At 37.3% G+C, this 12,714-nt stretch overlaps 1 protein-coding gene across 3 annotated transcripts in view; it reads right to left on the reverse strand.

The window, feature by feature from the left end:
* LOC122727640 (putative RNA-binding protein Luc7-like 2) overlaps positions 1-12,714 on the reverse strand; it is a 114,704-nt gene that overhangs the window by 28,644 nt on the left and 73,346 nt on the right. For all 3 annotated transcript variants that reach the window (XM_043965309.1, XM_043965307.1, XM_043965308.1), the window contains 2 exons: positions 11,742-11,840; positions 8,316-8,426 (listed from right to left, as the gene is read on the reverse strand). In XM_043965309.1, the coding sequence (XP_043821244.1) occupies positions 8,316-8,426; positions 11,742-11,840 (210 nt within the window). The remainder of the gene's footprint in view (positions 1-8,315; positions 8,427-11,741; positions 11,841-12,714) is intronic.

Raw genomic sequence — 12,714 nt, forward strand, 5'->3', positions numbered from 1 at the left:
TGATAGTCACTTTATTGTGGTACTCTGGAACCAAACCTGTCATATCTGTTCAAGATATGACTATATACTGGTGTTGTCAGACATGGCAAATATGTTGATCTTTTTTCCCCCTTAACTTTTCTTATGTGGTTCAAGGGAGGGCAGTGTGGTAAAAATTATTTGTGGTAAAGATTAATATCTCAGTTTTAGCTGAATCATTTGGGAGGTGCCACACCTGGTCCACCCCAAGGTTACATATGCTACTGAGGTCAGAAGGAGAACTCTACATAGGCAGCTTTTGAAGGACCTCCCCTTTTGGGGGGGCAGGCTGCTTCTGGAATGCTAGACGTCTTCCAGAACTCAGTCTTTTCTTCTTGGCCCTTGCACTGGTGGCGTGTTCTCTCTCTGTCCGGAGACTCCCCTTGCGGTGGCATATTAGCTGTTCTTGCGGCACGAGCAACTGTAGACTTTCAGGTTCAGTAAGCTAATTACAGAAAACCCTAAACTCCTTTGAACTAGCTTAATTGCAAATGGTCAGAGGATTAAATAGGTTAGGTTTAGAGTTAAGAGCATTTATCTGTATTTCTATCTTCCTATTTCCTTATCTTTGATTTTTATTAGTTTCGCCTTGGTTGTTTAATTAATTCCCAAGTAATAAAATATGATCCTTTTGTGAACTAAGACTTAAGGGCTCCTTTCTTATTGGCCTGGGAGAAATATCTAAAAAGGGCAGTTCAAAGCAGAGGGAGAACCTAAAAGGTCCCTCATATTTCCGGGACCCCAATATTAAGGCGAGTCACACAAATAACGCTCTATATATCAAATGTTGGCCCTCATAGCAGGCAGAGAGGAAGGTCGTGTGCTGTGATGAGGAAATTTTTTAAAAATCTATGAAAAGGCCAGTTAAATTTCACTATGGTAAATAATATAAATTTTAAAGATCTCTAAACGTATCACAAAGAAAATGGTATAGCTTAGAAAGAACAAAGTTAGCACAGTAATTTATAATAATAAGCCAGCAAACTATTTCAAGTTGGACCTTGAAGGGCTACATTTTAATAGGTTCATCATGGTAAAGGGTATCTGTAGAATTCTGCTTAGCAGGTTCAGATACTCAATTTTGACAATTCGTCCAGGGATAAAGTTTGGGGAAAAGAGTTACAAAAACCATGATAAAATTATGCTAATTTACAAACCATAAAGTTAATTTTTAAACTTATGATAGAGCATGTAACTTTTCAATGATCAAAATATTTGAATTTATGGGCAGCTAGGTGGCGCAGTGGATAAAGCACTGGCCCTGAATTCAGGAGGACCTGAGAGTTCAAATCTTTACTAGTTGTGTGACCCTGGGCAAGTCACTTAACCCTCATTGTCCCACCCCAAAAAATAATTAATTAAATTTGGGTTTACTATCCAGGGAAGCATCTTTTCAAAACCAAGGTATTTCAGCAAATACATTCATAAGATAGTTGCTTGACACTTGACACTTACTAGCTGTGTGACCTTGGGCAAGTCACTTAACCCTTACTGCCCAACCAAAAAAACAAAAAACAAACAAGAATTAATTGTGATTTGAGGTTTCTATGACCCCATCTTTTGCTAAAATTAGAAGCCCCAGTGTGTGCCCTGGCCAGCTAAGGCACCGATCCCTCTGCATCAGCACAGTGCTCCATCCACTTGCTGCGGCCACTGCCATGACACTGCAGCTCACATCATCACCACGCACCAACGCCTACATGGGCCTGGCCAAATTACCATGACTAGAAACCTGTGAGGGCAGTCAGGTAACCTTCAGTGTCTGAAAGATGGGGAGCCTGGCAGTTCTACAGCCGCCTGTTAATTCTGTCAATCAGGGCTGCCAGCCAATTAGCTTGGGGCTGTGTATGGACAGCCCGGTTTCCTGTTGGGAGGGGGGTTTTCTGGGAAGGAGAAGGGAAGAGAGATGGGATGCAGCTGTTTGCTCTTTTGGAAATGCTGAGTCCATGGCTGTGGTGTGATTGCAGGTAGTATAATTTTCCTTCTCCTATTCCATTTTTCTTTGTCCCTAGTTTTATTAACGTTACTTGTGTTTTAAATTTGTTCCCATCAATAAACCCTGTTTTGTTTTTTCTGAAAGAGGCTGTTAATCTCCTTTCTTACCCCCATATTACAGCGAGCTGCCCAATTAATTCCCTCATATTAAATTTGGCCCTTACAGTGGAAAGAATTCAGCATGCTATGCAGAATACTGGAATGCAGGACAAAAGATACTGGTACGAATGCTAGTCACTGTGGCACTTTTCTATTTTAAAGATACCCTTGTAAAAGCAACTGGGAACAAAACTTTGAAGCAGGTTGTCCTCCAAAAAGAAAACTGGATCTGATAGTGCCAGAAGAAAAAGTACAAAGCATAAAATTCATTAAGACATCTCAGTGGCTAGCTATTCCAGACCATACTGAAGAGCTAACCATGATTAAAGAACCTTCTCTTATCCCCTTTCCCCTACTACTTTCCTGCAAGGGAAGACAGATTTCTATATGCAATTGAGTGTGTATGCTATTCCATCTTTGAGCCAATTCTGAAGAGAGGAAGGTTCACTCATTCCCCTTCACATGCCCCCATCTGTCTCTCTACTATAAAAGGTTTTTCTTGTTTCTTTTACTTTAGATAATTTACCCCCATCCCATCTCTCCCTTTCCCTTTCTCCCAATACATTCTTTTCTCATGCTTTAATTTTAATTCAACTCACACCTGTGCCCTCTATCTATATATACTCCTTCCAACTGCCCTAATATTGAGAAAGTTCTTAGGAACTATCGTCTTCCTGTGTAGGAAAGTAAACAGATTATATCTTTATTATTTCCATGTCCTGTTTACCTTGTTATACTTCTCTTGAGTCTTGTATTTGAAAGTCAAATTTTCAGTTCAGCTCTAGTCTTTTCATCAAGAATGCCTAAAGTCCTCTCTTTCACTGAATGCCTAATTCCCCTCCTGAAGGATTATAGTCAGTTTTGCCAGGTAGGTGATTCCTGATTGTTATCCCATTTCCGTTGTGCTACCCCACCATACCATATTCCAAGCCCTCCAATCCTTTAATGTAGAAGCCACTAAATCTTGTGGTATCCTTGCCCTGGCTCTACAATAGCTGAATTGTTTCTTTCTGGCTGCTTGCAATATTTTTTTCCTTAACCTGGGAGCTCTAGAATTTGGCTATAATATTACATGAAGTTTTCATTTTGGGATGTCTTTTGGGAGGTGATAGGTAGATTCTTTCAATTTCTATTTTATACCTGGTTCTAGAATATATGGGCAGTTTTCCTTGATAATTTCTTGTAAGATGATGACTAGATTCTTTTTTTGATTATGGTTTTCAGGTAGTCCAATAATTTTTAAATGATCTCTCCAATTTTTTTCATTCTTTTGGTTTTGTTTTATTGTTCTTGTTTTATCAGTCATTAGCTTCCATTTGCTCAATTCTAATTTTTTTAAGGTAAACTATTGAATAATTTTTAAAATTCTTTTTTAATAATAAACATTTTTATTCAAAGTTTTAAGTTCCAAATCTTATCCTTCCTTTCCCCCCTCCCCTCTCTCCTTCCTGAGGCAGTAAGCAGATATAGGTTATACATGTACAATTATGTAAAACATTACCATGTTAGTCATTTTGTATAAGAAAACTTGAATATAAAAATGAAAGAAAGTGGAAAATAGCATGCTTCAGTCTGTGTTCAATCAATATCAGTTCTTTCTTTGAAGGTAGATAGTATGCTTCATCATTAATCCTTTGGGATTATCTTGAATCATTGTATTACTGAGAATAGTTAAGTCATTCACAATTCTTCATCAAACAGTATTGCTGTCACTGTGCACAATGTTGTCCTGGTTCTGCTCACCTCACTATACATCAGTTCATACAAGTCTTTCCAAGCCTTTCTGAAATGATCCTGCTTATCATTTCTTGCAGCAAAATAATATTCCATCATCATCATATACCATTCCCCAATTGATGGGCATTCCTTTTAATTTCCAATTTTTAGCTACCACAAAATGAGCTGCTATGAATATTTTTTGTACAAATAGGTCTTTTTCCCTTTTGGGGGGGGGGGAGCGGGGAGGGAGAATGTCTTTGGTATATAAACCTAGCAATGTCAATTCTAATTTTTAAGCTATTCTTCAGTGAGTTTTTCTACCTCCTTTTACATTTGGCCAATTCTACTTTTTAAGGAATTTTTTTTTCTTTAGTGAATTAGTGAATTTTTGTGCTTCTTTTTCGATTTGGCCAATTCTGTTTTTCAAGACATTCTTCTCCTCATTGGCTTTTTGTACCTCTTTTACCATCTATCCTAGTCTGTTTTTTAAAGTGTTATTTTCTTTAGTATTTTCTGTGTCTCCTTTTACCAAACTGTTCACTCTTTTCTTTTTTTTTTGCATCACTCTTTCCTTTTCCTCTACTTCTCTTACTCAATTTTCAAAATCCTTTTAGAGCCTTTCCATGGCCTGAGACTACTTCATATTTTTCTTGGAGGCTTTGGATGTAGATTTGACACTGTTATCTTCTGAGAGTATGTTTCAGTCTTCCTTGTCACCATAGTAGCTTTCTATGGTCATTTTTTTTTTTTTTTTGCTGTTGTTTGGTCATTTTCCCAGCTTATTTCTTGACTTTTAACTCATTGTTAAAGTAGAGCTCTATTTCCAGAGAGGAAGGTTCATTCTTTCAAGTTTAAGGGGTTTTGTGCACCTATTTTCTGAGATACTTCTAGGGATCTGTAAAGTTTCAGTTCTTTCCAGGTGTCATGACCTAAGGAGAGGGGTGTTTACTACTTCTGGCCTGTGCTTTGGTCTGTGAGTGACCACAATCATTCTTCTCTGGCCTGGAACTGTGCTCCACTGTGGCTACAAGCCCTGGTTATGCTAGCACTCCTCCTCGTCCTGGGATGCCACCCAGGGCTGAGACCCAGATCTGAGTATGGGCAAAGCAACAAAGTCCTACCTCGGTGCTACCCCAGGATTACCCCTGTAATCCCACTTTAACCAGATGGCTGAGAGTTCTGGAAGCAGCTCCTACCACTGCTGATTCAGTGGCTCCCAATGGCAACTCCTGATTTGCTAGGGCTCAGTCTATTGATGGTACAACCTGAGGTGGATTGCACTCCACTCATTCCCATGCCACAGACCTTTCCCTGCAGACCTTCTAAGATGTTTTTGGCTGAAAAATTATTTCACCCCACCTTTTCATTGGTTCTGCTGCTCCAGGAATTGTTTTACAGCATTATTTAAAGGTACTTGGAAGGGTTCTGTGGAGAGCTCAGGTGAGTCACTGTCTTTTCTCTGCTATCTTGGCTCTGCCTGCCATGATTAAAGAACCAACTTTTGACAGGCAGTTGAATGAGAAGCAGATATTCAAAATTTTGTCAGCTTTTAATCAATACTCCATCCAGAATTTGGGGGACCTAGGTGGTACAGCAGATAGAGCACTGGGCTTGGAATCAGGAAGCTCATCTTCATGAGTTCAAATCTAGACTCAGAGGGGCAGCTAGGTGGCGCAGTGGATAAAGCACCCGCCCTGGATTCAGGAGGACCTGAGTTCAAATCCGGCCTCAGACACTTGACACTTACTAGCTGTGTGACCCTGGGCAAGTCACTTAACCCCAATTGCTCACTAAAAAAAAACAAAAAAAAGATCTCTCCCTCCCTCCGTCTCTCTCCTAAATCCCATGAGTTTCTATTGGGATTATCCAGTCTTGGGAGATCTCTGGAGGGAAAAAACCTATTCCCATTACCAACAACTCAAGACTGGGATCATAACTATTCTTTTATGCATACCACCATGCTTCTAGTCACCAAGATTTAAATGCTATGGTCATTTCTGATTCTTCAATAAATACCTCACCTCTTCAATTGCCAAGCCTTATCAATTCTGCTTCCATAATATCTTTAATCTCTATAACTTATTCTCCACTCACATGGATACAACCCATATCACTTTTTGCCTGAACTACTTTATACCCTCTTCATTTTAAAAAACTATTCTTCAGATACAACATTCCATGTCCTATCTCCGAACACACACTGCCTCCTCACATCTGGTCTGTAAAATCCTACCTCTTTTCAAAGCTAAGTTCAAATGGCACCTCCAACCTTTGGACCTTTCCTGATTCCTCCAGCTGCTAGTACCCACCCCTAATGAATTTGTATTTTCCCTTTTACACTCTGTATCTACTAATATGAGTATATGTTATTTCTCCAAACAGAACGTAAGTTCTTTTATTAGATGTGCAACTGTAGTCAAGTCAGAAAACTGCCTCAGTTTTCCTATCTGAAATGGGGATAACAGCACCTATCTCACAAGACTATTGTGAAAATAAAATGGCATAATACATGCAAAGTACTTTTAGGACTTTTGTGTTCCGTGTAAATATCAAGCTATTTACTCTCTAAACTTCTACTTTAGGAAATCTCATCACATCAAGCCATCCTTTTCCCCAAAGTGATTGCCAATTCGGTTAGAATTTTCTTATCACCTGCAAAATGGGTAACTTTCTTTAAGGATTTTCATAGTTGTCTACTTGATATACAGATCAATACCCATACTCTAAGTCTCTGTCTAAGACATATTTAATTCAACAAATATCGACAAAGGACCTAAAAGGTACAAAGCATTGTTCTAGTTGCTGAGAAAACAATACCCCCCCAAAAAAAAGTCCCTTAACCTCAAGGCAGTTATTATAATTTAATAGGGAGGATGTGGATGAAATATGTATACAAATGAATATGATACCAGATAGAATGTAATACGGGTAAAGCACATGACAAAGTGATATAAGAAAATTTAAGTAGAGATTACTTTTGGATGAAGAAATCATATAAGGCTTCATTAAAAGATAGGCGGGGGGCAGCTAGGTGGCGCAGTGGATAGAGCACCGGCCCTGGAGTCAGGAGGACCTGAGTTCAAATCCGGCATCACACACTTAACACTTACTAGCTGTGTGACCCTGGGTCACTTAACCCCAATTGCCTCACTAAAAAAACAAAAACAAAAACAAAAAAAAAAAGATAGCTGGGCCTCAAAGGAAACGGCAGATATGTAAGGGGAATCAGAGGCATAGAGAATCATGTGCATACAAATATGGAGTTAAAAAGAATAGGGTAACAACAAAAGACAACCAAAGAGTAGCCTAGTAGAACTGGAGCTATACAATATGTGAAAAGAACATGTGGAAGTGAGCTGTGTAAAATGAAACTGGAAATGCAGCATGGAGCCAGACCATGCAGAGTCTTAAATTCTAGGCTAGGAATTTATATTTCATACTTTAAGTGATGTCAGGAAAAAATACAGTAACTTGGTTAGATGTAATCCTCCATTCTGAGAAAATTAATTAGGGTAAAGGATTAATTGGAAACAAGAATCTTCAGGAAGAACACAGGATTATGCCTTCATAGTTTATAGTGTAATACATAATACATCATAAAGATTTTATTCAGAGAAGCTCCTTAAGACTTGGTAAATAAAATTCTCACCACCAAAGTCTACTTGGCACTATCAAATGGTTCAACATCAGACACAAATAAGGGTTTTTTTTGGTGAGGCAATTGGGGTTAAGTGACTTGCCCAGGGTCACACAGCCAGTAAGTGTTAAGTGTCTGAGGCCAGATTTGAACTCAGGTACTCCTGACTCCAGGGCCGGTGCTCTATCCACTGCACCATCTAGCTGCCCCACAAATAAGGTTTTTATTAATGAAAGATGCATTAAGAAGATGCATTACTATCTGTTTTATTGTTTTATCCTAAGGAAGGAACAATGGACATTTCTATCTAAATTACAGCCAAAACTTTATATATTTGTTGCTTTCTCTTACGAGGATGTGATCTCCTTGAAATCAAAGACTATCTTTCCTTCAGAATTTGTATCCCTAACCCATAACACAGTGCTTTTTCATGTATTTATGCATTCAAAACATTCTTCCCAACCTAAAAAGACCTTTCCTTCCTAAAATAACATTAACATCTCCCTAAGAACTCTGAAATTTTTTTTTAAGTGAGGCAATTGGGGTTAAGTGACTTGCCCAGGGTCACACAGTTAGTAAGTGTTAAGTGTCTGAGGCTGGATTTGAACTCAGGTACTCCTGATTCCAGGGCCAGTGCTCTATCCACTGCACCACCTAGCTGCCCCTAGAACTCTGAATTTTTAACTCATGTTCAGCACATCTCATGAAACTGGCCAACCAGGCCCTTCACTCACAGACACCCTCTATCTCCTAATGGTTATTTCATTGGATTTGAACATACAGTTATAATGAAAGACAAAAAAACTAAATTTGTCTGCTACGAATTTAAAACTTTTGAAATTCTTACTTTAGCTGCCACTTCGGCACTAATCTCTTCCTGAGTTTCTGCTAATCTTTTCTTGGCCACTTCTGTTCTCCGGTCACAGTCTGCAATGAATGACTGCAGATGATCCATTGCCTAAGACATAAATGAATATGCAATTATTCCAAGCAAGAACAAATATTCTCGAGAAAGAACACTTCAATCACACTTTACACAAACACCCCTCCACCAAAAAAATCATAGTTTAAAACAAACAATTCAAAAAAACAAGTATTAATTAAGAAGCCAAATTATCTAAGCACATGCAAAGTATTACAATAATCACTAAAAAAGATAATATTTTTTAACAGAATGGCATCAGATATATTATCACTAAATTCTATACTGGAAATAATAAAAGTAATTTAAAAACATAAAAGATACTCTATTTTACATTTGATAACTGGATTTCCTACTTACAATGTGCCTAAAATGCAATTAATCTGAAATACGAGCATTTAATCTGAAGCATATTTTTTTTTATTTTTTTTTTTATTTTTATTTTTTTTTAGTGAGGCAGTTGGGGTTGAGTGACTTGCCCAGGGTCACACAGCTAGTAAGTGTTAAGTGTCTGAAGCCGGATTTGAACTCAGGTACTCCTGACTCCAGGGCCGGTGCTCTATCCACTGCGCCACCTAGCTGCCCCCTGAAGCATATTTTTTAAAATAATATTTGAGGTTTCCAAACTAGTTATTTACTTAAAAAAAAAAAACTACTGAAAACAGCAGAAGAAAGATTAAAAAATTATAGCATAAATAAAATCATTTGAAGGGTTTTTTCTTGAAGTTAGAAAGGATGAGTCATTTGAAATTGTTTTAATTATACTACAGTATAAACTTATTATAACACTGTTTTTTATAATACTGATTCAGGAAGTATATCAAGTATACCACCAAGAAGACAGACTAAGAGAATGATTCCTTAGTATAAAGATTAAGTTAATCGGGTCATGTTTAAGTAGTGGTATCTCAGGATACTAAGGTCCAATTAACTACTATAATGCAAAACACAAGAACAAGTATCTCCAATTTAGAAAATGGTTGTTACTATTAATTTCTAAATTATCAGAAGTAGATAGGGGACTAAATATGGGAATGAGGGGAGAAGAGGTCAGGTAGCAAGGATTTGTGTTATGGGAAGGATAAAGAAGAAAAGGAAATTCTAAGTGGTAAGACAAATAGAAAGGAAATTTTATAAATATCTATTTAGGTAGCCATTTAACATACAAGGTACTTAAATAAAATAAATTGGGAGACCAAATTTGAAATCTTTGGGCTAAATTTTAAAAGTTATGATATACCCCCTTCTTTTTAATTTTTTTTCTACCTAGCATCAAAAATGTATAAAATTTCTATAAATCAGATTTTCAAACTAAGAAAATTCTTGAGGGGGCAGCTAGGTGGCACAATGATAAAGCACTGGCCTTGGATTCAGGAGGACCTGAGTTCAAATCCGACCTCAGATATTTGACATTTACTAGCTGTGTGACCCTGGGCAAGTCACTTAACACTCATTGCCCTGCCCCCCCCCAAACAAACAAACAAAAACAACAAGGAGAAGAGAAAAAAAAAGAAAGAAAATTCTTGGACCTCCAGAAAAGAAAAAAATAAAGTAAATCTCCTTACCCTGAAACCAAATAAAAACTTACCACCACAGTGATGATAAGCATGATAAAACTCATACAAACTGATGCATTTGTCTTTTTCTAACTCCACAAACAGGAAAATTATAATATAGTAGATCATGTTTTCCAATTTGCTACATAAAAGCTTTGAATAATTATTATAAATTCCAGTGTTAATCCTTAGAAATTCCATCTTCAAAATCTCATAATTGGAAGATTATTTGTCACTTCCATTAGTTTTCATAATAATAGAAATATGCATATCTGCATATATACACACACACACACACAAATATTAAAGCGGAATTTAGGTTAACTGGAATCATTAGTTATTGTAACGATTGGAATGACGCCACCTGCTGGATACTTACTGTAGAAGAGTTCTGCCCATGAAGGGAAGGTCTTTGAGGGCAAGACCAGGAGTCAGGAAGTGACGCGGGCTAGTGGGAGGAAAAAGAGCCAGACTGAGCGCCAGTCTCTTCCTTCCTCCTCCCACTAGCCCGGTCACTTCCTGACTCCTGGAATTTTAGCCCTTAACATTATGTTTATGCTTTAATCTTTAGCTGCTGATAATTTAACATTTAAACTAAAGGTCCTTCAGTCATTAACATCTGTTTAGTAAGAGATAATCCACATGAATTTCTTTTTTTTTTTTTGGCGGGGTAATGGGGGTTAAGTGACTTGCCCAGGGTCACACAGCTAGTAAGTGTCAAGTGTCTGAGGTTGGATTTGAATTCAGGTCCTCCTGAATCCAGGGCAGGTGCTTTATCCATTGTGCCACCTAGCTACCCCCTACATGAATTTCACAAGAATGTATAAATCACACTAAAATGTCCTTGAAATAGCTATGGGTGGGGCAGCTAGATGGCACAGTGGTAAAGCACCGGGCATGGATTCAGGAGGAACTGAGTTCAAATCCAACCTCAGACACTTGACACTTACTAGCTGTGTGACCCTGGGCAAGTCACTTAACCCCCATTGCCCCACCAAAAAAAAAAAAAAAAAAAAAGCTATGGGTTACAGTCCTGAGAAAGGTAAAAGGATTTACTTTAAGTCAGGGTTTCTTAATCTGGGATTGATGGATAGATTTTGGGGAATGGTGGGGCAGGGGAACAGGGGGAAGAATACATGAACTTAGATGGGAAAAAACTAACTTTATTATTATTATTTTTTTTTTTGGTTTGTGGGGCAATGAGGGTTAAGTGACTTGCCCAGGGTCACACAGCTAGTGTTAAGTGTCTGAGGCTGGATTTGAACTCAGGTCCTCCTGAATCCAAGGCCAGTTCTTTATCCACTGCGCCACCTAGCTGCCCCCTAACTTTATTTTAATATAATTAATTTCCGGAGTAATCCTATATATTCAATTTCACGAATTTAAAAAACATTTTGGGGGCAGCTAGGTGGCGCAGTGGATAAAGCACCTGCCCTGGATTCAGGAGGACCTGAGTTCAAATCCGACCTCAGACACTTGACACTTACTAGCTGTGTGACCTTGAGCCAGTCACTTAAACCTCATTGCCATGCCCAAAACAAAACAAAACAAAAAAAACCAAAAACATAAAAAACATTTTGAGAAGGGATCCATATACTTCACCAGACTATCAAAGGTGTCCATGAAACAAAAAAGGTTAAAACAAACACTTTCTTTAATCTAACAAATTATTACAGAAGTAATTCTAAATAACGTGATACCAGTTATTGACCTAAATACAAACATTGGCCCAAATGCAAAATATATAAATCCACTGTAAAAGAAAAGCACCAATAAGAAAAAGCAAATTACGTACATCAAGCTCAAAGAAAAAGTCTTGTTCTTTGGATGCGATTTCATAATCCGCTCTTAAAGCCAGGTCATGGACCTTCAGACATTCTCCAAGATCCATCCTCTGAAAAAAAAAATATTAAATAAGTAATGGTAAAAGCTACAAAAATAAAATGTATTTTAATCCCTATCAAGCACAATCCCTGCACAAATGTATCCATTCAACATTATTTTGTCATACTGAAATACTTTAAAAGCCTTCTTAAAACTGACTTTATATTATGAAAGCCTAAAGTGGAAGTCTACTGCTTTAGAAAAAGCAAAATTACAGCAAATGTTATCACAGTATGCCAAACAATTCTGAAAGCCCCAAGAACCTGCTTCAGAATATCATGCCAAGCTATTTCCACTAATATTTATAAGCATATGTATTTCCTAATAACAATATGTAGGAAGGTAGTAGTAGTAATAATAAATGAGAAGATTGATAGAAATTTTGGTTGCTTGGTTATGGTTTCCTGTTTAGACATCAAACTTGCACAGATTTTTAAAAATTAGGCAATATGTATAGAAATAAATGGTGAAAAGAAACACAACCATGGGATAATTGAACTTAAATTTTGGTGGCACCAAAAATGAGTAGTCTGCATAAACACTTGACATTAACTTCTATAGAATATTCTATTTCCTAATCCTAACTAAATAAACACTGACTGTTAATTAAACACCTTCTTTCTACTTCAATAATTACCTTTCCATCCTTCTTTCTTTCCCCCAATTCCAATAAGAAATTTAAAAGTATAAACCCTAACATTTTAAAAGAATAGCTTTTCAAAGAGTTCCTCTGCATTTGTGAGAACAACTAAGTTTATGCTTGTTTCTATGTGATAAATAGTATTAGTCCATGCATGTGTAGGAATTTATCATTTGATTAATCTGATAAAAGAACTAAATTCCTTGAATAAGTATCTCTTTCAGCTTCTGGGCACTTCTATGAA

Source organism: Dromiciops gliroides, chromosome 5 (genome assembly GCF_019393635.1).
Source record: "Dromiciops gliroides isolate mDroGli1 chromosome 5, mDroGli1.pri, whole genome shotgun sequence".
Lineage (NCBI taxonomy): Eukaryota > Metazoa > Chordata > Mammalia > Microbiotheria > Microbiotheriidae > Dromiciops > Dromiciops gliroides.